General features: G+C 43.1%; 1 protein-coding gene across 9 annotated transcripts in view; it reads right to left on the reverse strand.

Annotated features, from left to right (window-relative positions):
* Positions 1-495: 495 nt before the first annotated feature.
* Positions 496-27,812, reverse strand: part of YPEL2 (yippee like 2) — a 61,616-nt gene continuing 34,299 nt past the window's right edge. The window contains exons 2-6 of one of the 9 annotated variants that reach the window (XR_015554693.1): positions 10,415-10,458; positions 9,004-9,112; positions 5,029-5,268; positions 4,880-4,943; positions 496-1,073 (exon numbers count right to left, since the gene is read on the reverse strand). Coding sequence is in view for 1 of the 9 variants with exons in the window: in XM_014790900.2 (XP_014646386.1) it covers positions 5,179-5,268; positions 9,004-9,112; positions 10,415-10,458 (243 nt within the window). In the remaining 8 variants the exon portion in view is untranslated. Of the gene's footprint in view, positions 5,269-9,003; positions 9,113-10,414; positions 10,459-27,812 lie in introns of those variants that run through there. The other 8 variants (XR_015554692.1, XR_015554694.1, XR_015554690.1 and 5 more) reach the window with 8 other exon arrangements.

Raw genomic sequence — 27,812 nt, forward strand, 5'->3', positions numbered from 1 at the left:
CTAATGGACGTTTAATAAATATTTGTTCAATGAGTGAGAAGACTTGATTTTCTATATATTATAACTCTGAATATTTATCTCCCTTTGTTAGCCAATTACTCAAAGATAACGCTGCCGGTTTTTGACATAATTTTGTTGTTTTACTTCTTTTTTCCCTTCACCTAACGCAATCCTATCTCCACCAAAGAAATTGGTGTAAACAGAAAAGCTTATAGGGTATAAGAATATGGACTTAGTAGACAGAAATGATAAAGGTCACTCAGCATTTCTGATATCTAAAGCCAGGAGATGCATTTGTAGATAAGCAGGAGGCCTGATTTTTATTCATTAATTGGCTAACTGTCCTAGAAGAAAACAACCCCTCTGGGTTTCAGTTGACAGATCTGTGAACAGGGTTAGAAAGATGACCTCCTGGAGGCCTTTCGGTTCCTTTAAATGCTAAATGTCAAGACAAAACATGCTGGGTAAATTAAGACAGATGAGTCCTCCAAAGAATTAATATTTGAAAACTTTATTTTCTCAAATGAGCACCAACACAGATTGGAAATACGACAGAAACAATGCACTTTTCTCTAATACTGAATCACTATGTACAAATACAGGAAAAGGTGAAGACAAATTATTTGAAAATAATTATCTTTGTTATTGAAGCAAAGTGACCTGAAAAATGCCAACGACAACAACATCAAAAGATAAAGAAAGAAAATAACAAAACCCAAACCCAACAAATACAGTTTGTAAACACAAGCATAAATAGACAGATTCTGTACTTAAAGATAGTCTCTGCAGGTTGGAAAAGGGAACCGACTCTCACTTTCATCAGAATGTTATACAAAAACATACAGGCAGATAGAATTTGGTAATACGAGAATAGCTTGTTTCTTCTTGGCTTTACTTTTCACTGCTGGCAGATTTCATGACTGTACGTTAATTTTAAAAATTAAACATCTCTTTCCTCTACCTAGACCACTAGCATGTTTTCTCATTTAGGCAGACTCTTTTTTAAGATACGTAAGTTGATTGTGTTCAAGACTTGATTTCCCAGCCTCTTCCTGAAACTGAGGCAATCTGACCTTAAAAAAGAAAAAAAAAAAGCTGTTTACCTACAAGGTATGTATATTATTTTATTAATGTTTTCTCAACTCAAATCAGTTAATGTTTAACATGATGTGGCTTCTATAACAACCGGAGCCTGGGATACGTGATGAACACATTCACATCTCAGTTAGAAACACAGACGACTCTGCTTGATCTTCACAAACAATGGATTTCCTTTACGGTCTGTAAAAGTTGAGCACACAAAGAAAGAAAAAGGAGCAAATTGGCTACAGCTCCATGCTCAGGAAAACAAAATCTTTGTGGTTTGTGCTGTTGGTCCACTCAGAAACAAACCACCAGAGAGAAAGAGAAGAAAAATCTTATGTGCCCAAGGTGTAAACTGTAGGTATAGTGTCCCCAGTAAGAAAGAAAACAGGAGGCACAATCCAAAGTGCTTTACACACACGCATACACACACACAATTAAAAACAAGATTCCAACTCGTTGGACATTCTTCCAACAAGAGGAATCACTCTAAGTTGTTACTAAATTTATTTGATTTTATTTATTTTCTTTTCTAGCCAATATTGGTGCAAGAAAATATTTCAACTCTCAACCTGGTAATGTACTGCAGAGTCTGTTCCACTGGGAAGAAATGTAGAGAGGCACTGCTTTACTGCCTCTGTCCAGACTAAAGTGATAGAGCTCTTTTTTAAAAAAGAGTATATTGGTGATCACTGTTTCCCTTAAAATATACTTCAAGAAATGCAGAGGAAACCATAGGATTTAAAAATGAAAATAAAAAGTGCTCTCAGGGGATCTGAGAAAACAGCACCAAATATATTATTTAAAAAATTAAATATTATTTATAAAAGTATATTTCACAAGCAACTGTTTCTTTTATATATATCCACTTGAAAATCTCTTTATAAAGGGGACACCTCTTTTTCACAAACTGATCCACCGCCAGTAAAGATGTACTCTATCCTATCTCCGTGATCTTACTGTCATAGGAGTTGGGGCAGCACTCAGTCAGGCCCAGCTGACACTCTGTGGGCATCAAGTTTGGCTGTATGTGATTCATGTCAAATCAACCCATCAGCAGCCTGAGACGAATATCCTAGGGGCGTTGGATGTAATCCAGGGCCACCAAGGCCACATGACCTAGGGTGGCACAGAGGAAATGGAACTAGAGAGTCTGCCGGCTGGACTTCAGTTGAAAGCGAAGGCAGCTGCTGGCTGAGGTATAGAACTTCATGCCTTTTCCCTTTCTCACTTCTCCCTTTCCCCTTCCCTACTCCCTGCACCCTGCCTAAGCTTTACCACCGAACTCAAATTCCCTGGACCCACCAGGGGCGAATGGATGAGGTCTTTGGTTATGCTCTGAGTCAATAATTTGGTGAGGAAATTAAAGAACGAACTGACTGAGGCCATGAGCTGATGCGTCTTCATCGCCCAGCTGCAGTCTCTCCAATGCTGCTAGATGTTAGATAGACAAGCCATGAATGGAGCTAAAGTTATAAGAAGCACTTTTGGTTTCACTGACACAAAGGGAAAGCCTAATGAGTGGTTGCCTTTTCTCCCCTGTAGTTATGGAAAAACCAACATTCTACTCAGATCTCTCGCACCAAGAATGGTGCCATGCACCCATTGGATGCTCAATGGATAGTAACTGTAAAAAACCAGAACCAGGGTCGAATTGGAGCCTGCTCTGGTCCATGCAACAGTCAGAGGTCCCATCCCCAAGGAAGAACAGTGGCACATCGGTCTCCTCTGCCCTTTGAAAATTCTAGGGCACCCCATGTCCTGTTTCTATGTCACCACACTCCATTTTTAGTTTTAAAGACAAAACACTTACCCAAGTTTAAGTCCTATTTTCTTTTTATGGAAAGGAGTATCAATAGCCAGGACATTCCCTGAACAAAGGGACCAACCAAAATCCATAAATGAAGACCACTACCTTCAGGGGGCATAGAGAGGGGAATCTATGATTTCTGTGCTGGCAAGCCAACTCAGGAATGTGCAAGTTGAAAGTGTATTTTTGGAGATCTTGGGCCTGGGAGCCAGAAGAACTCTTTCTCTGGGAGTGGAAATGAAATACTTCTTCTGAACCTCAGTCTGCTTTTTAGTAATGTGGGGAGAACAACTTAATCTCCCAGAGCTACTAAAGCACCAAAATATGTGGGCAAGAAGCCTTTGGGAACAAAATTTGATTTCTAAGAATCTTTTTGTCTTACAGGCCGTCTACTGCTAAACCTGGAGCTACCCTGCTTCCTGTCAGTCCTGCTGCCCACCAGCGCCAGGGCAGGACCATGCCTGTCTCAGGTCCCCCATGCTGCAATCAGCACACAGAGACACAAAAAGGCATTTCCACCATGGACTCACTCCCTGTGGGAATTTGGTTCAATTCTGAAAATGTTCTACGTTGGCTGCTTGAATCTTGGTTAATCAATTTTACAGATTCTTGTCTCCGTGAACTCACTCTTTTGCGACTTTTAAGGTGAATTTTCCTATAGGATCAGCCTACCTGGAGAATGAGATGCTGAGAATTACCTAACATAACAGACACATATCTTAACAATAATAATATTTTCAGTCTAAGCAATGAAATTAACTCAGTTAAATGAGTCTCGGTCATGCACCGTATACTGGCTAAATTGCTGTAGAACAGACTTCACAGTGTTGATTAAATGTAACAAACTCCTCTGTCTCTCATGAGCTTTACAGGGATTTGTCCTCTACTCCCCTAATACGATGAACTTCCGATGCGGAGGGGTTAGGGGGTAATATTGGAATTTGTAACTTGACGTTTGACCTCAAATCTAAGCCCTACCCACTGCTGGACCACACTGACGGATTTCTCTCCACACAGAACACTCAAGTCCAAGGAGAACAGCTAGGGGCACGAGGAATCTACCAGCCTGGTTATCACTAAGCTCAAAGCCTTGGGACTTTGTTTTCCAAAATCTACAACGATAGAACTGGAGAAAAACACCCAAAACTCTATGTACAAAGAATTGCTGATCTCATTGAAGCCACTGCATACCAAAGAGGAAAGATGACCTAACCTGTAACGGTTCAGATCTAAACTATTCCCAGCATCGCCCCACCCTATCCCCCTTCCTTGCCACAATGCTCTTCTCTTATTAAGGGTCAGAAAAAAAGGTCAGACAGTCAGAATTGCTAACTGGTTCTACTTTTTGTTTTCTCTGGCCCAATACCTGAGCCATTTCTGCAGGAGCTCCCAAACTGCAGCCCCGTTTGTTCCCTGTTCTCCTCAATTACTCATTTTAGTTAGTTGCTGGTCAAAGCCTTTGGGATGTTTGGATCTTGCACCCATTGCAAACGGCAGTCCCCTCTGTCTCACCTACAGTGGCTGAAGAGGCAAAGAAAAAGATTACCCACAGGAGCAGGGAGGCATCCGAGTCATCAAAACCCATCTGGGTTTTCCCAAGTCACTCCTTGCTTCCAGGACGCTCCTCAACTCGGCCCAGGAGAACAAAGCCCCTGCCCCACTAGCTAGAATTAGGGCCACTTCTTGTGCTGATTTGCTAACCTGGCACATTTGGTGTCAGGAACAGAAGCTTCTGATCAGAAAGAATGCAGGCATGAGGTATTGTTTTTCTCTGTCCTTTTAGACAAGTCAATTATTTCAAGCCTAAGTTACCAGGTCTCCAGAAGCAGCACAATTTTGTTTCTACCTCTACCCTCCCATCCCCTGCCCAGCCCCGGGACCTTCAAGGTTCCCCCCTTTCCCTCTTCCTCACACCCCTGTGCTGTGCCACTGCTCTCCTGACAAGCGGCCCTCAGGCAGCTCTTGCATGGGCCCCAAGGCCCTTACCAAGGTGTGCTGCCACCACGCAGTCAGGCATCTGTTCCTTTTGCTGTTTTGTTTTCAGCCAACACTAGAACAGAGAGAGAAGCCAGGATCAACTCACAAACAGATACAAAGCAAAGAGACAGAGAGACAGCGATTTAGAGGCCGGTCACCAGAAAGATGGCGTCAGGGTGGGAGAATGCCCCAGATGGCGAGGCCCCTAAATGGATGGAACCGAGTGTTCAGTCACTCTCTCACGCTCGGGTAGAATGTTCAGGTGGATGGCGTTCACGTGGACACTGGATTGGGTGGATGCTCTCCCATCAGTCCCAGCCATTGTCCTTGATCATGTGTGCTAGCTCAATGATGTATTTGCCTTCTTTATATTTCTGGCTGCTTTCAAAGGCATGTTCCTAGGAAACACAAAGGAAGAGAAACACTGAACGACCAAAGATGAGCACTTTTGTAGCATGGGGCAAAGGTGGGGCCAATGTCAGGCACCAGGACCACTGAATTCTGGTCCCAGCTTCACCCAGACTCACTGAGAGGATTCCCACCACTCAAGGATGCCATGTTCCCTTCACTAACTACAGCACTGAGGCAACACCAGGACTTTCTCAATATTTATGATAGAATTTCAATGTTTTGAAGTTGAAATATTCTATTCACAAAAGAATTTCTTCAGGATCTTTGCTCATTCAAGTCCTTGCCCAAATATCACCATCTCAGTAAGGCCTTTCCCAACTACTCTACTTAAAATCAAAATGTCCACTGCAGCAATCTCTCTCCCCTCTTCTGCTGCTTTATTTTTCTCCACAGCACTTATCACTTGCAAATATACAGCAATGCTTGCATATCTATTTTGTGTATTATCTGTCTCCCATTACTATAATATAAACTTGAAGGAAGGCAGAGATTTTCACTGTTTTGTTCATTGCTGTATCTCCAGTGCCTAGAAGACTGCGTGGCACATAAAAGGTCTTCAATAAATAACTGCTGAATGAATGAGTGCATGTATATATATAGTATCCTATGAGAACTTGGTTTCTGATGCTAATCAGAAATCTGCCCTATGGATGTAGCCGTAAAGTTTTTGTGTCATAATTTTAAACTGTGCTTTGTTAGGCTTAGAGAAAAGATGCTCAGGGAGAGAAACAAAGTATTGTGAGGCCAAACAGGTCTCTTTATTTCTTATCTTGCTGTTTCTATGTCAAATGTGTTAAGTCTGTTTTTCCTGCACTGCTTATCTCCAAGGAGACAGGAGCTGTATGAACTCCAGGCTGAAGAATCTGGCAGCTCTCGCACCCCACCCAGCTGCCAGGCCTCCAGAGGGAAAACCAGCTGGCAGTCACCATCCTAAACTTACAGCACTGTGGGCGCTCCCAGCTAATAAACTCCCCTGAAAGAAGTCCTGCATGAGCGTAGGCTTTAAGGGATATTTTATTTGCAGACACAGATACATAAAAACATCTTGGTGTGTCATCTGAAAAACACTGGTCAGAGTTACTAGATGGCTAAGCTCGATGTGCAGAAGCAGTGGACATCAGCTCTTCCTCCTGAGTCCCCCAAATTAGTAAGTAACTAAATCCTACTGTCAATAGGTTCTGGGCAGCATCTATATGAACTGGATCTTCTGTTCCAGAGCTCAGGGGCTTTGAGTTTCAGAACAAGAGTTCAGACTTGAGTCTCTCATTGAGAGAGGAATCATTCTGAAAAGTGGAGGGGGGAGGGGCACCAAGAGAGAATGTGCAAGCACCATACACATACAAGAGCTGTGGGCTCAGCAGTCATTTCCGTGTGTGTGTGTGTGTGTGTGTGTGTGTGTGTGTGTGTGTGTGTGGGTGCGCACGCACACGTGAGATGTGTACACAACAGAAGAATGTGGTTTGGGAATAAGACCTATTGTTCCATAGTAGTGTGTTCAGAGTAGTGGGGAGGAAAAAACAAAACTAGTAAAGTGAGAGTGTATCCTTATTAAACCAAAAAAAAAAAAAAAAAAAAAGAAAAAAAAATTCAACAGCCTCCAATCATCCAAAGGGCACTTGCAAAATGTCACAACTGGACTCCAGTGGACAGAGCACTAGATCTGGAGTCCTTAGAAGCACCCCAGACTGAACTCCACTTCTGCTTCCTAGCATCAGAAGCATCACTTAACCATTCCACTTCCATTTACAATTTACAAAATTATAAACTTCTCATTTGCAAAAATGGAATGATGACAAGTACTTCACAGGATTATCGTGAGGGTCAGAAGAAATAACAGAATGAAAGCCTGGAGCACTGTGTGTGGCCCATGAGCGGTGATGAATACATACTTGAGGAGATGGAGGTTTCTCTACTGTGCATATCACTATACTTGTCAAGCCGTTTTAGTTTTATCTGTTTACCTATCGCTTCCCTCTCTGGTATCATGACTATAAACACCCTTAGGGCAAGAACTGGATCTCATTCCCTTTTGTATCCAGCACAAAGGCTTTCAGTAAAGCTTTGTCAAAGGAGTGAGTCATTTTACCTGAAGTAAGGAGCTAAACCAACCAGCTCAGATTTATCTTCTGTCTGTAAGACAGCATATCCTCAAAGGAATAAGATAACCAAGAGGGTGGGAAACAGAGAAGGGGCAGAACATTTCTGACAACCAAAACCAGACCTGTGGCCCCCAGATCACCCAGAGGGGGCAGGTGGCCACACAAGGCGGGCAGAGTGGCCAAGTCCAGTTTTTCCCACAAGAAACAACCAAGGCAACCATAGGGAGCTGTGGCTAAACCATCTTGGCATCATGAGAAACACAATGTCTAGGTTTTTTCTTTCTAATCCTGAACACTTCAAGGGACGTGAAAGATGGAATCTAAAGGCGGTGCTGCTCCACTGCAGGCTCCAGCAGCAGCAGGTTTTAAGATTCGTACATTTTTGAACTTTATTTAAACGGAATCGTACTCTTATGTCTGGCTTCTTTTTTGCTCAATGTCTTTTTTTAAATAGACTTCATATTTTTAGAGCAGTTTTAGGTTTGCAGCAAAAAGGAGCAGAAGGCACAGAGATTTCCCCTATACTCCCTGCTCCCATATATGTACAACCTCCCCCACTATCAAAATCCTCCAGAGTGGTACATTTGTTACAATCAACAAACCTACACTGACACATCATTATCACTCTGCAGGCAGTTTTGACTACTTCTTCAGGCTCTTTCCCAAGCTAACAGCAGGTCATAAGAGACCAGCCCCATACTGACTCCATGCAACTTACAGGACAAGGAATTTGAAGCATTTCACATGGAATAAATTGCCCTCCCAGAGACAGGAAGACTCATTTTTCAACATCCCCACAATGACAGAAAGGCCAGAGAAAAGCATTGTGAAAAGATCTGCAAATAATAATAACACAACAACAATTCAAGTTTATTTTCATTGAACATGTATACCTTCTCTCACCCTGGCAAAGAACTGCTCACTCTCCTAGGTACCAAGAAGACGTTAAAAATATTTGTTGAGTTAAATAACGAAGGAACAAATGTCCAGTTGAGAACGTCCAGTCATCACTATATCTGATAGTGGACATTAATTAACATAATGCTTGATGATACCTGGCACAAGGCCTAAGACCTAGATATTCTGGGAACATTTATTGAAGCATCAAAGAGCACGGGTTCTGCAGTCAGACCACTACCTGGACTCCTATCCTGGTTTGGCCACATAATGGATAGATAACAGTGAACATACTATTAACCTCCCTAAGCCTCAGTTTCCTCATCCATAAAATAGGGATTAAAATATGACCTACCCTCTAGGGATGCTGTAAAGAATAAATAAAATAATGTATGCCTGGAACATAGTCAGCTGTCAGGAAATGTTGTGTGCTATGATTGTTATTATTTATTAAATTGAAAGGTAAGGATGTAGGAGTGTGTGTGTGTATCTCAGGGCAGGTGAGAAGGAATGAACAGGAGGAGACGACCATCGGTGAACAGGGAAAAAGGAGTGTGGCAAACAGAGGAGTGTGTCAGGAACTGCCCATGGAGCTCAGTTTCCTGTCCTGGTCTAAGACAATCACACAAGGCCACAGGAAGCAAGTAGAAGAAAGCCTTCTAGTTTGAGACTCTCAGCTATTCCTCTCACGGCCCTCTCCCCATCAACCAGATTCCTCATACTTACATATTTCCAGCCCAGAGTGGTTTTGCAGTTTTCACAGTAAATGTCTGCGACTGCATGCAGTCCCGTTAGCAAGACTCGCTCCTCTGCAGGCCCGCAGCCCACATTAACTCTATGCCAAGGGACAGAAAGAGAGAGCGGGCGGGTAGTTAGTCACATGTTCATCATCAGTCGTTCAAACTGAGCTTCCAGGAAAAAATTAACTGAGCATGGCTGCCTCAAGGGAAGCCAACACCGAGAAGGGCATCATCTGTAACTGAAATCAATAACGACCCCCAAAAGGTAGCCACATGGAAACATCACCACTGAAATGAATTTGGGATCTGCAAGTTCTGATTCAATGAGTCTACTACAAGTAGTCTTTATGGTTGAGACTCTGGAATTTTTCTGACAGGTGCTTTTGGGGGGGGGGCGGTGTGTGTGAAGAGATCAGCCCTGTGCTAACATCTGCCGATCCTCCTCTCTCTTTTTTTTTTTTTTGGCTGAGGAAGACTGGCCCTAAGCTAACATCCATGCCCATCTTCCTCCACTTTATATGCGACGCTGCCACAGCATGGCTTGCCAAGCAGTGCATCGGTGCGCACCCGGGATCTGAACCGGTGAACCCAGGGCCACCGCAGCAGAGCACGCGCACTTAACCGCTTGCGCCACCGGGCCGGCCCCATGACAGGTGCTTTTAGTCTTGTGATTTAAGGGGACAAACTGACAACCACAATATGAAATCCATAGCCATGAGCACAGGAACTCAGAGCTTACAGAGGACTAAATGCAGTTGAAGAAGTCAAACATGATGGCACAGTCTTGTCCTGATCACAAGGATGAGTGAGCTCTAGGTATCAAATACTCTCCTTCACAGAGCAAGTATTATCTCAAGCTGAACACACTAGATTTCCATTTTCACAGTTCATCGGGCTTATATGAGCTTCACCTTCCTTTCCCAGGAAGAGGCTGTAAATGATGTGCCCAGCAAGAACTGAGGGCTGTGGTAGACTGTGCATCTGCAGGAGGGTATGGAGATTCTTCACTAACTGAGCCTTCCCTCCAGCCTTAAGTCCTTCAGCAGACCTTAGAGTCTTCTGTTCACCCTCTCTCTCTTCTCTAATGACAAATCTCAGATCCGGTGATGAGACCTCCACGCTGAGGCTCTCTCAACAGCACGTCAGCTTCTTCCCTATGAGACTACAGCACTCTGATGTGCCTACTGGGCGTAGTGAATATATTATTTTTAGCCAAAGATGCTGCCAAAAAAATTACCCAAATATAACTGGCTACCAATTGTGGAGAATAATGCTCCACGGATTTTTTATTGTGGCAGAGAGGGCAAGGTCCATCACTTAATTATCACTGAGTGTTGCTTTTCCCCACCCCTCAAAATCTGCACCAAGCAATGGATGTACCGTTCAGAGACACTCACACTGAGTTAAAGAGGTATGCTCGTCCTTGACTTCCTTGGAACGACTGAAATGCAAGAAAACAAATGGAAGTTAGATATCCATTTCACCCACCCATTTGGGAAATCAGCCCCAAATCACAACAATCATGACCTTGCAGATTGACACAGCAAAAAGGGAGCAGTGAGTCAGTTAACAGTCCAGCTGGCAGATGGCATGGTGGGAGGAGGAGAAGACAGAATGAACAGAGCTACAGAGCCCAGGCCAGCCCACACTTGGACTCACCAGCCCAGGTGAGAAGATATAAAAAACCCAAACTCCACAATATCATCACAAACTGACATTGTCTGATGTAATTAATTCACCTGAGATCATTAATCCATATTGGCCTTTCCTGGACCCACTTGATTTCAGTAATCTGTGCTGGCCACAGCTTTCGAGTTGGCTAGGGCATGGAAACCACTACAAGCACCTTTGTTTGCCCTCTTGGTCCAACCCTGCAGAAGACAGTGAAGAATCCCCAGGGCAAGAATAAACCACCAAACCCACACTTCTCACTCATCTTGTGTTCTTGTAGATCCTAACTGCCATGACAGTTACAATCCTCCTGAATAGGAGCATGGGAACTCTCCTTTTGAGATGTAAGCAAACTGATCTCTAGATCACAGGAATGCTCATTAAGCAGCAATCCCATTAAAACTTCTAGCTTAAATACAAGCTTCCTTCTTCTGGCTGGAGAATGGCAGGGAACAGGAGAAACAGGAGCCAGAGCCTGCCATGCAATTTGGCATCTACTTCCATTAACACAGGCCTTATCCGTGTTTTCCTCCTCTGGTTACGCTGAAACTTCTGGCTGACATGGGCCAGCCACGTTCTGCACTGCTGCCTGCATTTTTAATGTGGCCTGACAATTGTACCCTGAATTAAACATCCTAGTCTGCTCTGAAAACCACTCTAAAAATAAATAAACAAAAAAAAAAATAATAAGAGACTCTCCCATGACCTGTTACTCAGTGGCTGGAGAAATTCAAGGGTGACTTGTTAACAGATGACCAGAGGGTAGGAGAGAACCAGACAGGACACAGATCACTGCACACGAGATAGTCACTGTCAGAAGCACAGAAGTTTAGGGATCGGTGCCACCAGCCAGACAAAGGCAAAATTCTTGACTTGTGGAAAAACTGCCTTTGGGGCAGCTGGATTGTTGGTTGCCTCCAACCTACAAATGCAGCAGAAGCCTTTGCTCCCAAGCATAGCTCCAAGGACCAAGCAGATGTTACCCAGCTGCTGCTCAGACCTAAACCAGCTCTCTCTTTCCTTTGGGACTTGAAACATCCCTGGGGAACGTAGGAGCTCCCAGACTAGAATTGAGCATGAATATGAGTATCACAGCCTTGAAACCTGGAACCTGGAACTCCATCCAGTGTTTGGATGAGACAATGTCCCAGTGACACAGACCACAGATTTAGCCAACCTGTTAGTTCAACCTTGGAGCACAAAGACACCCAAGCTTTGCTTCACCATCTGGCCCCACTAACCTCTGCAGCCTCTTCTCTTGCTACTTTCCCACCGTGTCCTTTACTCCACTCAGGCCGAAGCACATGCAGTTCCTGGAACTTGCATTTCACCAATTTTGCCCATGATGTTCTCTCACTTGGGGAGGCTCTTCCACCCGACCAATCCTAAGCCTCAGCTCAGCTTCCTCTCTTTCGTAAGGCTTCCCCTGACCTCCCCAGGAAGAGGCACTTGTTGGCACCCATGTTCTGGACTCCTCTTGTTCCCTGTCTGTTCCTTGTTCTTAGCACTTAGCATACTGGATTTAAAGTCTATTTATTTGTCTAACTCACTCGCTAGGATTGCGAGCCTTCTGAAGGCACGAGCTATGTCTTCAATCTCTCTCTGAACCCCCAGCACATAGCACATGAATCTAGCACACAGTAGGGATTTGTTAAATATTTATTCCACGAGTGAATTACCTCTAATTTCCTTTTTGTTATTAAATGGCTTCATTGATGTATAACTGACATATAATAAACCGTACATATTTAAAGTGTACTATTTGATGAGTTTTGATATCTGTATACACCTGTGAAACCATCACCACAATGAAGATTACGGACTATCTATCAAATCCAAAAGTTTCCTCATGCCCCTCTTAATCCAGCCTTCCCTTCCCTCCTCACCCTCTTCCCACTCATCCACAGGCAGCCACTGCTTACTGGCACTATAGTTTGTATTTTCTATAATTTTTTTTAAATGAAATCATACAGTATGTAATATTTTTTGTCTGGCTTCCTTCACGCAGCATACTTTTTTTAAGATTCATCTGTTGTTGCATATATCAACAGTTCATTCTCCTCTTATTGCTGAATTGTATTCCATTCTCTGGATTTACCACAGTTCATTTACTTTTGGTTTGATTTTAATAAGGGATTTGGCTTAGATGATTTCCGAGTCCCATTCCAGATCCAGAACTATATTCTCTCATAAATCCATGGTTCTACATTATGGGTAATCAGGAGTGTCATTTTCAAAGAAACATTTGTTAAGACCTTCAAGTTCAGAGCTTAGAAGAAGGTGGCTATGGAAAAACAAATTCTAGAAGAAAGCCGGCAGGAAAATAACAACTTGAATCAGCAAAGCTTCACCATTTATTACAGGAAAGACCCTTATTTCTCAAACATTCACAGATCATCTACTATCTGCTAGGCATACTTGGGAATGCATGGAGAGGGGCGGCATTGTAAGACTCTTCAGGGCAGCAGTATTCCCAAAAGGTACACAAGACAATCCTCCAGGGCAAGGAAAAAACATTAGAAATTTTATCTGTTTATTTTTATCTTTAAAAAAAGTTTCACTAAACTGTCATAATATATAGATTTCCACTGGGATCTTCCCTAGGCTAGTATGTGTCATGTGTATACCGGTATCTAGAAGGAAGTGTGGGGCTCTCACTGTGTGTGTGTGGGGGGGCAGTGGTACCCTTCTTCTGCCGTTGCTTTCAGCATATCACGAATACTGTTGTTTCTGTGCTCTAGGATGTCAATAATGATAGTGAATTTATAAAAACAGGATCTTTAGAGTACCACAAAGAGGCTCACTTACATCAAAGTACTCAAAATAGTAAAGATAAGTTATGTATTTTTTTCTTCTGCAAAAAGATGAGCATTCCAAACTAGCCAGCCTTTGTGGTAAAAAGCAGCTGACAGTAATATGCTACTTTGCAATATTTTCCAATAAACAAACACTAAATCTGTCCCTTCAAAGTAAAGGTGACATTTTAACAGGGAATGGGGCAGGGGCCAGCCCTGTGGCTTAGCGGTTAAGCGCGCGCGCTCTCCTGTTGGCGGCCCGGGTTCGGATCCCAGGCGCACACCGACGCACTGTTCGTCTGGCCATGCTGAGGCCGCGTCCCACATACAGCAACTAGAAGGATGTGCAGCTATGACATACAACTATCTACTGGGGCTTTGGGGAGAAAAAGGAGAAGGACTAGCAGTAGATGTTAGCTCAGGGCCGGTCTTCCTCAGCAAAAAGAAGAAGAGTGGCATGGATGTTAGCTCAGGGCTGATCTTCCTCAAAAAAAAAAAACAGGGAATGGGAATGTAACTCCTTTTCAAAAGAAACTTATGCTATGCTGAGAATTGGTATTTGGCAATGTTTTCATTTTATATGATCTTTATAGTTTAAAATTGATATGCCTGTACAAAAATTAATTCAAAATGGAAAAAATCTTTGTGACCTTGTGTTAGGAAAGATTTCTTAGATACTACCCCAGAAATACAATTTATAAAAGAAAAAAACTGCTAAATTGAACTTCATCAAAATTTTAAACTTTTATTCTGAAAAAGACACTGTTAAGAGAATGAAAAGATAAGTCATAGACAGGGAGAAAATATCTGCAAATCACATATCTGACAAAGGACTTGTATCTAAAATATATAAATAACTCTCAAAACTCAACAATAAGAAAACAAAAAACCCAATTTTAAAATGGGCAAAAGATGTGAACAGACTTCACCAAAGATAAACAGATGGCAAATAGGCACATGAAAAGATGCTCAATATCACTAGTCATTAGGGGAAATGCAAATCAAAAACACAACAAGATTATTACAACACATCTATTAGAATGGTTTTTTTTTTTTTTTTTGTAACTGACAAAACCAAGTGCTGTCAAGAATGTGTAGCAACTAGAACTCGCAAATGTTGCAAAACGGCATAGCCACTTTGGACAGTTTGGCAGTTTCATTTACACAAGCGAAATGAAAACCTATGTTCACACAAAAACCTGTATGAGAATGTTTTTAGTAGCTTTATTCAGATCGTCCAAAACTGAAAACAACTTAAACGTCTCTCAGTCGGTGAATGGATAAACAAACTGGTACCACCATATAACAGTACTCTGTAATAAAAAGGAATAACTATTGATACACATACCAACGTGGATGAATCGGAAATGCATCAGGCAAAGAAAATCAGTGGTTACCAAAGGTTATGGATAAAGGCAGAGTTTGACTATAAAAGGGTAAAAGGGGGAGACGGAATTGTTTTGTTATCTTGATTGTGGAAGTGGTTACAAGACTGTGTATTTGCCAAAACTCATAGGACTGTATACCAAAAAGTGAATTTTACTATGTAAAATTAAAATATCTTTAAAGATCTAATAAAAATTTTAAAATAATAAGCCACCTCTAAAATAGCCTGTATCTGTACACTGTACTCCTATTTGTACAATTAGGAATTGTAAATAATTTCCTAATCTATTTAAAAGTATTCCAAACAAGGAGTTTCAGGTTTTTTTTTTTTATAATTTTATTTATTTATTTTTCCCCCAAAGCCCCAGTAGATAGTTGTACGTCATAGCTGCACATCCTTCTAGTTGCTGTATGTGAGACACGGCCTCAGCATGGCTGGACAAGTGGTGCATCAGTGCACGCCCGGGATCCGAACCCAGGCCGCCAGTAGCGGAGCGCGCACACTTAACCACTAAGCCACGGGGCCGGCCCTCAGAGGAGTTTGAAGCCTTGTTAAAAAACACTTTTCTGAAAGTTTGCAAAAGCAACTGCAAAGTGCAGCAAAACCTTTTGTGTAATTGGTAGATGGGCTGGAAAATGGGGATCACAATTTTCGGAAGCACAAAGGTGCTTCAAATGTTCCATTTGAATCTACCTTTTGTTGTAAGGACGTTTTCAGCGAGGGATACTGTTAAAATGAAATACTGAAATATTCTCTCCTTAGGACATACCTTTAAATTACTGTATCAGAATGTGATAAACCAAGATTTTTTTTAAAAAGAGCATATTCAATCACATATACCTTCAATAAAATAAGATTCAAAAATAAATTTATAATTGTTTTATCTTTCATTCTTTTACATTATAGAAGTTATTAAATTTTATTTTTATATATGTTTATAATGTACATATTACATAGCAGCACATGTATACCATTTATAAGTAAGTATACATATATTAGGAGTATAAAAAAATGTGTCATTAGGCAATTTCATCATTATGCGAACACCAGAGTGTACTGAAAAGAAAAAAAATTTGCCACCCCAAAAATGTGTCTCTTTAGCATGAAGATTATTTTAGGCTGATTATTATTATTATTATTATGTTTTTTTCCCTCTCCAAAGCCCCAGTACGTAGTTGTATATTCTAGTTGTAATTCCTTCTAGTTCTTCTATGTGAGCCACTGCCATAGCATGGCTACTGACAGACGAGAGGTGTGGTTCCACGCCCAGGAACCGAACCGGGGCTGCCAAAGTGGAGCGCGCCTAACTTTAACCACTAAGCCATCAGAGCTGGCTCGAGCCTGATTATTTTTAAGAAACAAAAGACTCAAAAGTTTTTCTTGTTACCTCCCCCTTAATTTCCTAAAAGAATTCAGATTAAAAAAAACTTGTCTCAGGAAACGAGCTATCACCTTAGCGTAAAATGAACTAGGTGGTAGACTGGGAGGAACCTAGAAAAGCCTGTTTGTTGGGCTCCCCTCTGAGTTCTTCTGCTTCTCTGGGACCAAACACTTGTTTTCCAAACCTTTGCTTCTTTTCACCTACCTGTGAATTGCCTTCCTTCCCTATGAAGTCCCTAACTCTCCCCACTCCCAACATCTTCTTTTGTCTTTAGCTGAGGATGGTATTTAAGGTGAGGGCTTTGGCCATTTTGGTGAGTTAACTCTGTTTTCCTGAGTTTCTCCCATGAATATACATTAAACTTTTGTTTGTTTTTCTCCTGTTAATCTGTCTCATGTCAATTTAATTCTTAGACCAGCCAGAAGAACCTAGAAGGGTAGAGGAAAATTTCTTCCTCCCCTATAGTACTTATACAAACTTAGGTGGTATAGCCTGCTACACACCTAGGCTATATGGTACTAATCTTATGGGACTGAAACGTCCTTATACAGCACATGACTGCACTCAAACATTTTACTGATAGGGGTATGTGATTTTAAAAGCTTGGAGACCACTGCTCTGGGGGTTCCAGTCTGCTTCAGGGCAGGGCCTAAGAGTAACTTTCTCTAGCCTGACACAGATTAGAATTCCTAGAGAGGAGGGGTGTGGGGGGATGCACAGCAGAGAAGAGAAATGCCAGCCAGGCCCAGAGGTGCCTCACAGGGTGCAGAGCCACTACGGTTCCTCCAGGTCTGTTCTATGAGAGTGTGTTGGCACTCTCGTGCTGGCACACAGAGAGGCCCACACTCTACAAAGGGTGCCGAAACCAAACAGGGCTGCCTGGGTGGCAGTATCTACTCAGGTAACTCCTGAGTGACATTGTCTATGAACCTGTTTCCTCAGCCTGGCACTCAAGTCCAGCTGAATTTCTTGGGGCAGAACTCTGGAAGCCCTTCCACCATGGCTTCCACACTGGGCCCCTGCCAAGCCAACATTTATGATAGGAAAAACAGCCACTGAGAACAACAGACATCTTGCAAATAGACACAGACAAGAATAGCCCTGGTTGGGTCACCGTATCCTGTGGGGCCCAGCCCAGCCTGGCGCAACCAGGCACAGCCTGGCACTCCCTTGAGTGAGGGTGGTACTGAAGGTGGGAAGACTGAAAGGAAGTTAAGGAAGCAATTAGAATGAAGCAAACAGAATTTCAGACCAGGAGATCCCAAACAGACTGTCAGACACATTTGTTTGCTGTCATTACTGCCAGGCAACAAGGCAGCTCTTTTCCATGTTGTGTATCAACCAAGGCTGGTGTTGAGGACTCCAGGAAAGGTTTTTTTTGTTTTTTTTAAATTACACAAAACTTTTCTTCTGTCCTTTAAAGGAAAGTAATAGTTCTAGGCCCAGCCCTTCCAGCCAGCTCAAAGGAACCGAAAGGGCTTTGAGTTTCCTGTTCAGTAGCCAAAACCACTGATTTCTGGCCCCATTTGAAAGTCTGGAAGGCAGCAATTCCTTTTAATAGCAGGAGGACCATTGAAAAATGAATAGTTGTCAAGTGAGGTGGCAACAGAGCAAACATGTGGGTTCCTTCCCTTTGGTGACAGGCGCAGGTCCTCACCCGGGAGTCCTGTTCACTTGAACAGACTTAGGCATGAAGCCCTCCTAGCGCGAAGCAGAGCCTCTCCAACTTAGGCCTCCTCCTCTCACTGGAAAGGTGAACCATTATCAGCTAAGCACGCGCACCTCAGGAGATGCGCAGAGAAATGAGGGAAGCAGGTGTCCACCTGCCTACTCAGCGGTAACACCTGGGAGCTAGATGAGCCCTTGCATATCTGAGTACGCTAAGAGGATCTAGTCTTGGCATCAGAAATTCAGGATCAAATCCTGGTTTTACTACTACACAATACAATAAATTAGCTACTTGACCTTGGGAGAATTATTCAGCCTCTCTCAGCTTCCACATCTTTTACATCTGTAGATGGAAACCATGCTATTTCATAGGGTTGTTGAGAACAATAAGTAAAACAAGGTAAATGAAACGCAGAGTAAAAAGAAGGTCAGTTCGGGCCGGCCCCGTGGCTTAGCGGTTAAGTGCGCGCGCTCTGATGCTGGCGGCCCGGGTTCGGATCCCGGGAGCGCCCCGAGGCACCACTTCTCCGTCCAACGCGAGGCCGAGTCCCACGTACAGCAACTAGAAGGATGTGAACCTATGACGTACAACTATCTACTGGGGCTTTGAGGGGAAGAACTGAATAAATAAAATCTTTAAAAAAAAAAAAAAGAAGGTCAGTTCCCTATCTTTCCTCTTGGGCCTTTTCAGGAGCCTGGGGAAAAGAGATGAAAAGGCTTCCTACTTGGTTCTTCAAAATTCTTTTCTTTGGTGACTTTGGTCTCCCCCTTTCTCTACTACTGAGACAAAAGGCAAGTCTTCTACCCTTTGCAACTCAATGTCTCCATAAAAATGAAGGGATGAGACTGAAGCTCCCCATGATCCTTTCCAGCTATATTTTCTTTTTCTTTTTTTTGTGAGGAAGATCAGCCCTGAGCTAACATCCATGCCAATCCTCCACTTTCTGCTGAAGAAGACTGGCCCTGGGCTAACATCCGTGCCCATCTTCCTCCACTTTATATGGGATGCCGCCACAGATGGCCTGACAAGCAGTGAGTTGGTGCACGCCCGAAATCCGAACCCGGGCTGCCAGCAGTGGAGCGCTAGCACTTAACCACGAGGCCACGGGGCCAGCTCCCTCCAGCTATATTTTCTGAATCCTTTAAAGCACCTGGTGCATGCTTCTCCAACCTACCATCCATAGGTAGTGGTAATTACATGGGCCTCAAAGAGGCACATTGCCAGAATTTGAGTCCTGGCTTTGCCATACACTAGGTATGTTACTAATGTGGTCAAGCCAATTAACTTCACTGAGACTCAATTTCCTAATCTGTAAAATGGGCCCAATAAAATAGTATTCACACTCACACCAGATTTGTATAAGAAATAAACGAGATACTATGTTTGAAAGAAAGTGCTTATAAACTTCCAGGCACTACAGTCATGTGTCACTTAATGACAGGGATACATTCTAAGAAATGCATCATTAGGTGATTTCGTTGTTGTGCAAACATCATAAAGTCTACTTGCACAAACCTAGATGCTATAGCCTACTACACACCTAGGCTATATGGTACTAAACATATGGGACTACTGTTATATATATGTTCCGTCGTTGTCCAAAATGTCGTTATGTGGTACATGACTGGGTATATATATTTTTGTGGTTGTTAGAATTTATTTTTATTGTGCAGCTATAAAAGAACTTAGTGGTATAAACATAAAGTTGAGGGTTTTGTTAATTGAAATGTAATTCACATTACCATAAAAGTCACCTTTTTAAACTATACAATTCAGTGGCTCTTGGTATATTCACGAGGTTGTGCAACCATCACCACTATCTAATTCCAGAACATTTTCACACCCCAAAAGGAAATCTCACATCGTTACCAGTCACCTTCCATTTCCCCTGCCCATAGCCCCTGCGTGAGAGGCACAAATCTACTTTCTGTCTCTGTGGATTTGTTCAAGGCACTATATACTATACTACATACCATCTCAGTGAAAAGGTAGCAGAAGTGTTAGGTAGAGATACAAAGGAGGATTAGGAAAACCCCTGCCCTTGGGGTGTTGGCTAAACACCCCACTTCAACAGATCTGACATTCTGCTGGGGAGGGTCAGATCAGTCCTTTTTCCTTTCTCATTCTTTTCTCCATCCATGGTTAGGCTTGGTGGAGTTTCCTATCTAGGGTCAAAGTAAGCCACAGGCTCCATTCCAAAGAGCTGAAACCCAAGCAAAATAATACTGGATCCTGTTTGGATTTCACCCTTGAGGAAGTATATGGAGAAAGTGAGAAGGGTGATAAGAAAGAATAATGAAGGGGCCAGCCTCGTGGCGTAGCGGTTAAGTGTGCGTGCTCCACTGCTGACGGCCTGGGTTCGGATCCCGGGCACGTCAGGGTTCAGATCCCGGGCACACACTGATGCACCGCTTGTCAGGCCATGCTGTGGTGGCGTTCCACATAAAGTGGAGGAAGATTGGCACAGATGTTAGCTCAGGGCCAGTCTTCCTCAGCAAAAAGAGGAGGATTGGCATTTTTTCCTCACAAAAAAAAAAGAACAATGAAAATAATGAAAACTTCCAGAATTAGAACCCAAGTGCAACTTAAAGAAACTGTGAACATTTAGCTAAGAGAAAAGAAGATTAAAGGGGATTTCTTCCATCCTCTCTGCAGTAAGAACAAGAGGAAATGGACTTAGATGGAAATAAGACCGACTTGGGTTAATTATAAGGGAAGAATTTCCTGACTCTGTGACTTCTACACTAGGACACAGGTCACCAGGAAAGACTAGGAAAGAGCAATGTCACTGTATGTGTTTATGGTTTACAAAAAGCTTTCACATATCTGTCTAAAAACTTTGAGATGGGATAAAAAGCCATGTGTGCTGCCTAAGGGCAGAAGCATGGCCTCCTACGGAGCTCCTCCCCTAGCTTTGAGCTTTGTTAGGTCTCAATTCACCCTCATATTCCCTAAACAGATGGAGGGAGGGGCAGGGAAGGGGCTGGCTCTAAAAGAGGAAATATCTGCTGTGTGGAGTCATAAAATTCCAAGGGCATGGGAGCATACACCATGCAATGGATGCAAGGAACGGAACCGCAAAAACAAAAGGTGGTGAGGGGCCTGGGTCCCACATTTTATTGCTGAAAGGGGGAGATTCTGGGATCTAAGTCACTTAATGATCAGACCTTTCAAATTCACCTTCCTGTTGACCTACATGAAACGGGCTGCTTTCAGGGATGGGCCTGGAATAGAGAAATGGAATAGAGAAAGGTCCTGCAAGGTCTGTTCCTCAAGTGTGTCGTGTCTGCCTGATGCTTAGTGGAATGGATGCAGCCTTTGAAGCCAGGGCGGTCTTGGACGCAGCCCTTATTAGCTGTGTAACTTGGGTAAGTCACTTCATCTTTCTGAGCCTCCGGGTCCCATCTACAAAAGGGAAAACCAAAACGCCTATTCCATGACGCCCTATTCCAAAGGGATGTTGTGAGTGTTAAATGAATGCCTGTACTTAAAGCACATTGCCTGGCTCATAAAAAGCATTTAATGAATGTTTGTTTCTTTCACACTAGCACAGGCTTTCAGGATTTAAAATGGGAGCTGCATGACTAGTCTGGAAGGGCTGCGCTGTCTTACCAGAGCTTCCCCAGACTCTTTTCCACTCACCCCCTTACAGCTACAGACCCCCACAGCTTCTCTCCCACACCTCTCCCAGCTGTCCTAAGGGCCTCAGATGTGGCTTGGGGCCGTGCCGTTGGTTGTTCTCTGCTGAACCCACAGCAGATAAGACTCTTTAGTCTGTGGCAAAGGGTTAGGACAGTAGATGCCAATGTAAACACACAGCCAGTGGGAAAACAGATGCTGTCAGCTCTCAACATCCTGCATTCCCTCCTCGTTCTCCATAGAAAAGGCATGGAAAACATGCATTCTCCAGAAGGAGCAAGAGCAGGGGATTCCCATAATCATATAAGCCCCATCCCCTACAGAAGAAAGCCTGACATGTCATCCTCACTAGGTCTGTTCAGGGAGACTGGCTTCTGAGTTAGAGAGCAGAAGTGGTGGAATCAGGAGGTAATGGCAGCCCGTCATTAACAGTTTGGCCCTTTGCAGTTCAATTCAAACATAAAACTAAAACTTTAAGGGGGCTGAAAAAATGGAGCTTAAATTTCTCTCAAAACCATCAGGTCTTTGAAAACAATTCACTATGAGCTGCTGAAGTTAAAAAGATAATGCAAGTTAATAGACCTAGGAAGGACAAATACCAATTCCTTGGAATTAAGTTTCAATCTACACTTCTGTTCCCAAAGCCAACTGGATACTGGCAAATGAAAATGTCCTTACACTACAAAGGAGGTCTATGAAGTCAGTAGGCAAAACCTACAGACTCTCAAGGTGAGTCTTCCCCTACAACCAATCCAGGCAAAAAGGCGAGAAAACGCCTCCCTCCAGGAGTGAAGCCACACGCTATGGAGAGGATTGCTTTTGAAATATTTTCTAACAAGCAACCACTATAATGAAATTGGAGAGAGTTTATCGCTGAGATTGAGGTGGCTCATTAAATTGGAAATTGTGAAATAACAACAGGAATGGCTCACATTTAAATAGTGCTTACTATATGCCATGCAGAATTCAAATTGTTTTACATAAACCAAGTATTTAATCCTTTCAGCAACCAGATGAGGTAAGTAAGATCATCGTCCCCATTTTACAGATGAGAAAAGTAAGGCAAAGAGAGGTTAAGACATATGCCTAGGGTCAAACAATCAATACTACATGACAGAAACCCAGGCAGTCTGGCTGCAAAGTCTAGGGGAGAATGAACAAGGGTGTTGTCCACCTGACTTCCTAAAAGAAAGGCGCCTAACAGAATTAGACTAATACTGACATGTATATAGGACTTCAGAATGTTCAAACACTGTCACATACATTAACTGATTCAACCTCCAAAACAGAGGTGGAAACTGAAGCACAGAGCTGTTCAAGTGGACTTACCCATTTTCACAAAGCTTCTGAGTCAAGGTCAGAACTTAAATCCATGGCTTTTGACTCCAAGTCCCAAGATTTTTCTAGAGCGTGTTCACTTGGAAAATCTGTCTCTTTGATGAAGAAGGATGGATCAAGATGTCAGAACTGATGAAAATCTCTTAGGCTATTCAACTTCCTCTGCTCTGATTCCACATTTACTTAGCAACTGCCTAAATTTAATTCTCTCACTCAAGTGGGTTTACCGTCAAGAAAGATAACACACAGTCCAAGCTTTCAGGATTACCTGTTTCACTGCAAATTAATGAATTAGAATCTTGGTCTACCAATTAGCTTCCTGTGAGTTGTGTTAGGGCGAATCACTTCACCAGAGCTTGGTCATTCTTGAGTGAATGGATGAAACTAAATTTGTAAACCTACAATGCTTGAGGCTGACTGAAGACCATCAAGGGAATGTTCTCTGCAACTCAGCCAGAAAACAGCCTTCCCAGCTCACTACTGAATAAATGATTCTCATTTCACAACCTGTAGAGAAAAATAATTAAAAGCAAAGAAGCTCCTTAAAATTCCTTCTTTCTTTGGCACCTGGACTTCATGGCAAAGAATGAGCAAAGAACCCAGAAAAATGCTTGGGGAATTTGTAAAAAGAGAAATACTTAACTAATTGCAGTCTGCAGGAATCTCACGCAGTGGACTGCAGTTTCAGTATAACGGAGGATCTCAAAACAAAACATACATATGACTCTATCCACTTTTAATTTCATAGACCATTGGGATTTGAAGGCGCCCCAAAGGTCAACCACTCCCCTGACGCATGGCTCTTGTTCACGTTTCTGCCAAACCTCTACTTAAATACTTTCAGGAACAGTGAACTCACTACCCACCGAGGAAGCCCATTCTATTGCCAGTCACTCTGGCAATACCAAAATTCCTTATAAACGCTGAACTCTTGTCTCCTGAGAGCTCCCTGAATCCTCCATCTTTATATCCTTTGGCGCCAAATAACACTTCAAGTTATAGCTTGAAAGCTGTTATCTTGCCCACATCAAGGTTTCCTTCTATGGGCTAAACTTCTCCCAGTTTAGTAGCTTGGTACAATGAAAGAATTGTGTAGTTGGACGAACTTGCCTCACTTCTCAGTTCTGGCACTTCCTCTACCGTGTGCTCTTGGATATGTTCACCTCTCTGGCCTCAAGTTCCTCGTCTGCCAAATGGGATAATAATAATCTCACAGAAAGTAAAGTGTCTGGCATATAACAGGTCCTCAATAAATGATAGCATGTTCCTTCCACCAGTTCCTTCAAAATTCCCGTATGTAGCATGGTTTTACCCTCACCAAGTTTACCACTGTCTTCTACACCTGATTTTCCATTTCATACTAGGTGTTCCCTAAATACTTTCAACACTTTCCTCCCCTGGAAATGCTACTCAAAGCACAAAGCCTTACGTAAACAATTAGGCTTCAGGTTGTACGTACAAACTAAAGTAGGTGGATTAACGTGTTCTTCCCCACTGTGGCAGTGGTCCAGCATTAGGCTTTCCTCCCGTGAGCATATTAGCATATATCTACATTTAACTTCTGTATTCATATACCTCCAGGGACTGGGTTTAGGAGTGGAGTTATATGAAATACTTATGAAGGAAGAGACGATGTTACTTAAAAGGGTCATGGTGGGGTGTGAAGAAATCACAGCCAAAGAGCTTTTATGAAAGAGACATGGGCATGTAAGTGTTAGAAAGATTTCAGCATAAGGCGCTTGCCAAAGTGCAAAAGCTAGGCACTGCTGATTCTCGGTATTCCCTCTAGAAACAGAACACAACTGGGTCAGAATACCCGCTCCCACCCTTGCCAGGCAAGGCTGGATCATCTGCCTCCAATTAGCATGATGTCCTTGGGCAGATCCCTGCTCCTCTGAACTGAGAGTTGCATCATCTGTGAAATGAGGGGGTTGAGTAAGGTCTCTTACAAGGGTGAACATTCCATGAGTCCATATTCTCAGGAGAGTAGACACCTCACACATTACACAAACATTTCTGACTCAGAGTTAGGCCTCTTCTCTCATGTTTTTCAACTTCCTGTTTATCTGCATAAAAGGTCTTCTCTGCTCATCAGCTGACCTATCTCATCTGATAATTTCTCACTTAAGACTCGCATCCTCAAGACATGAAGACTTAAATCCCTTTCATATATTCTGGTGATCAACCTTCTTTCCTGGCCAACATTAAGAGCCTCAGGCACATTGTGAAATATCACCTCCCAGGCAAAACCATCTCCCAGGCAAAAAAGTTTTGTCACACGAAAGTAGTCTAAAAAATTGGGGAGAGAGGTGGTATCTAAATGTCCAATACTAAGGGTATGGCTCATATGAAGGATGTGGTATGGTCATATGGAGGAATACTGTGCCTCCACAACTATAAATCAGCAAATATTTAACCAGCAGCTATGTCCTAGACCTTGCTGGGCACCACAGAGAACATATTGAGCCAGCTGTGTCCTGAAGGTGTTTACAATCTAACTAATCAGAAAATAGAACTCGGGGCCAGCCTGGTGGCGTAGCAGTTAAGTTCGCACGTTCCGCTTCGGTGGCCCGGGGTTCGCCAGTTCAGATCCTGGGTATGGACCTACTCATCGCTCATCAAGCCATGCTGAGGTGGTGTCCCAGAGAAGAGCTACAACTCTACAACTATGATACACAACTATGTACTGGGGCTTTGGGGAGAAAAAAGAAAAAAAGAGGAAGATTGGCAACAGATGTTAGCCCACGACCAATCTTCCTCAAAAAAAAAAAAAAAAGAAAATAGGACTAAAATACATAAAATATGTACAAAATAATGTATATCACTGTAATACATTATGGATGTTAAAGGAGTTTTGAGAACAGGGACGAGACTGAAGAGGATGAGAGGATTCTAGGTGAGCTGATTACAGCAGAGGGCTTGCCTTAGAGAGGAAGTAAGGTTGAAGAGACCGTGAGGACTTAGCACAGCCTCAGCACAGGCTGTCTATATCCCCACCTCTTCCCTAGTGGAGAAGTCAGCAGTGGTCCCTAAATATTTGTGACATATAATAATAAAATCAATGATATCTTGTATCTCCCATAGTTTGATACGGCCTCAAGGCATTGTCAAGTATTATCTGTGTTTTAAGTAAGGAAAGACAACAGCCTATGGGGATAGAGCCACTCCTGGAAGCCAAATCTCAAGAAGCCCCTGCCTCTCTTTTGGGCACCTACTGCATTTTGAAGTGAGTGTGAGCACTGCCTATTGTGCACACATCTAAATACAGGGCATTCTCATCACTCCCCTAATCTTTCCTTATTGATGGGGGTGGTGGAGAGGGTGTGGGATCCTTAACAGCACTGGGCAGCAAATTTGAAAGCAGAACTTGTTAGTTTTTAAACAAGGACCAGCCAGTTAGACCACAGAGTGGGTGTTTCCATGCAAATTCCAGCACTTTCAAGTTGCTCCACGAACTGAGCCCAGCCAGGACAGCAAGCCGTGGTTTTTGTTTTTTGTTTTTTGTGTTTTTTTGCAGCCAGCTCTTTGATTAGGTCTAGAGAGGGACTCAATTAGCATCATGGAAACAGAGAGCAGATTTCAGAAAGTAAAGGTCAGCTGCAAGCCCTAGCATTTGCTATCAGCCATCTGCCAAGCAGGAAGTGCTACTCAGATCTATTTTTAATCATCTTCCCCAGGCGAGGGCTCCTGCGAGAATGCAGAGGCCAGGCTTATTCCAATACAAACATTTAATTGCTACCTTTTTGTACATATTTTTAAGTAGCCTCTGGATACTCTGGACATTATTTTAAATATGGATACCAACCTATACAGAAAGGCCCAGCTCTTGGGTTCTGTCACTCTGGCACCTATCTACCAGGTTATCTTTGGAAGTCATGGTTGGGGATCTCTTCTTGGGGAAATCACCTGAGACGGTTTGGAATACTGACTAACTCCACATAACATAATAATCCCTATAACCAGGGTCCAGGTATTTGTGTTGGTTGCAAGTGACAGGGAAGACAGGAGAAGAGATGGGAGTTTCAGTCCAGGGTACATGTTCATTCCCCAAAGCAGTGAGACTGGCAAAGCTAACTGTGCAGACTTCCCAGTAACTCTTTTTTATTTTAGGTGCATCTATCAGCTCAGAAAGGTAAATTAAAGCCAGTTCATCCAGCAGTAACTCATTTATTACTGAGAATATGGATTGGCTAAAGGAGAAAGGTTTCATCTCAATTCCCAGGGACCTAGCCTATGCTGTGGCTAGTCCATCCAGGCACAGGAACATTTTGTCCACTGGCTTTTCCCCCTCCCGTTTCGCAGCAGCACTCATGTCTCAGTTTCATCCAGCCCAAGGAATGAAATATCTCTGCGAGGTCTGGACAATGAGTCTGGCACGGCCATGGCAGATTATGCAGAAACAGAGCCTGGCTCAGGAGCCCCTGCATTCTCCCAGCCCACACACTGAACACAGAGTTTCCTTGTCTCTTGACACTTACAAACTTTCAGCCTCCAATTTCCACCCTAAGGTAAAGCCTAAGCATATGTACAACTGTGCCTCAGCCAAGTCAAGTTCCATCTGCCAATAAAGGACTGGGGCCAGGCAGCTAGCCACCACCCAGGGCCTCCCTGTCACACACAACACTGGGGAGCTGAAGGACCCACTATGCCCCATGACAAAGGGACAAAGGGGTCTGCTCCGGGTTTTACCCACCTCTCCACCCTCTCCCTTCCCTCCTCTTAGGAGCTTATCTGTCATTGAGCAGCCGATGGGAAAGCTAAGCTGAAAGGGCACCTTGGCTGTGGGATCTCTGCCTAAGGATGTGAAATAAGAGACTGGGTATTTGGGGCAACTTAACACCAGCAGGAGCCCAGCCAGAAGCCAGGGAGGAAGGGACTGAATAGGCAGACATGACAGGAGATCTAAGGGTGGGGG

The sequence above is a fragment of the Ceratotherium simum genome, chromosome 16 (genome assembly GCF_057802395.1).
Source record: "Ceratotherium simum simum isolate JZ-2026a chromosome 16, ASM5780239v1, whole genome shotgun sequence".
Lineage (NCBI taxonomy): Eukaryota > Metazoa > Chordata > Mammalia > Perissodactyla > Rhinocerotidae > Ceratotherium > Ceratotherium simum.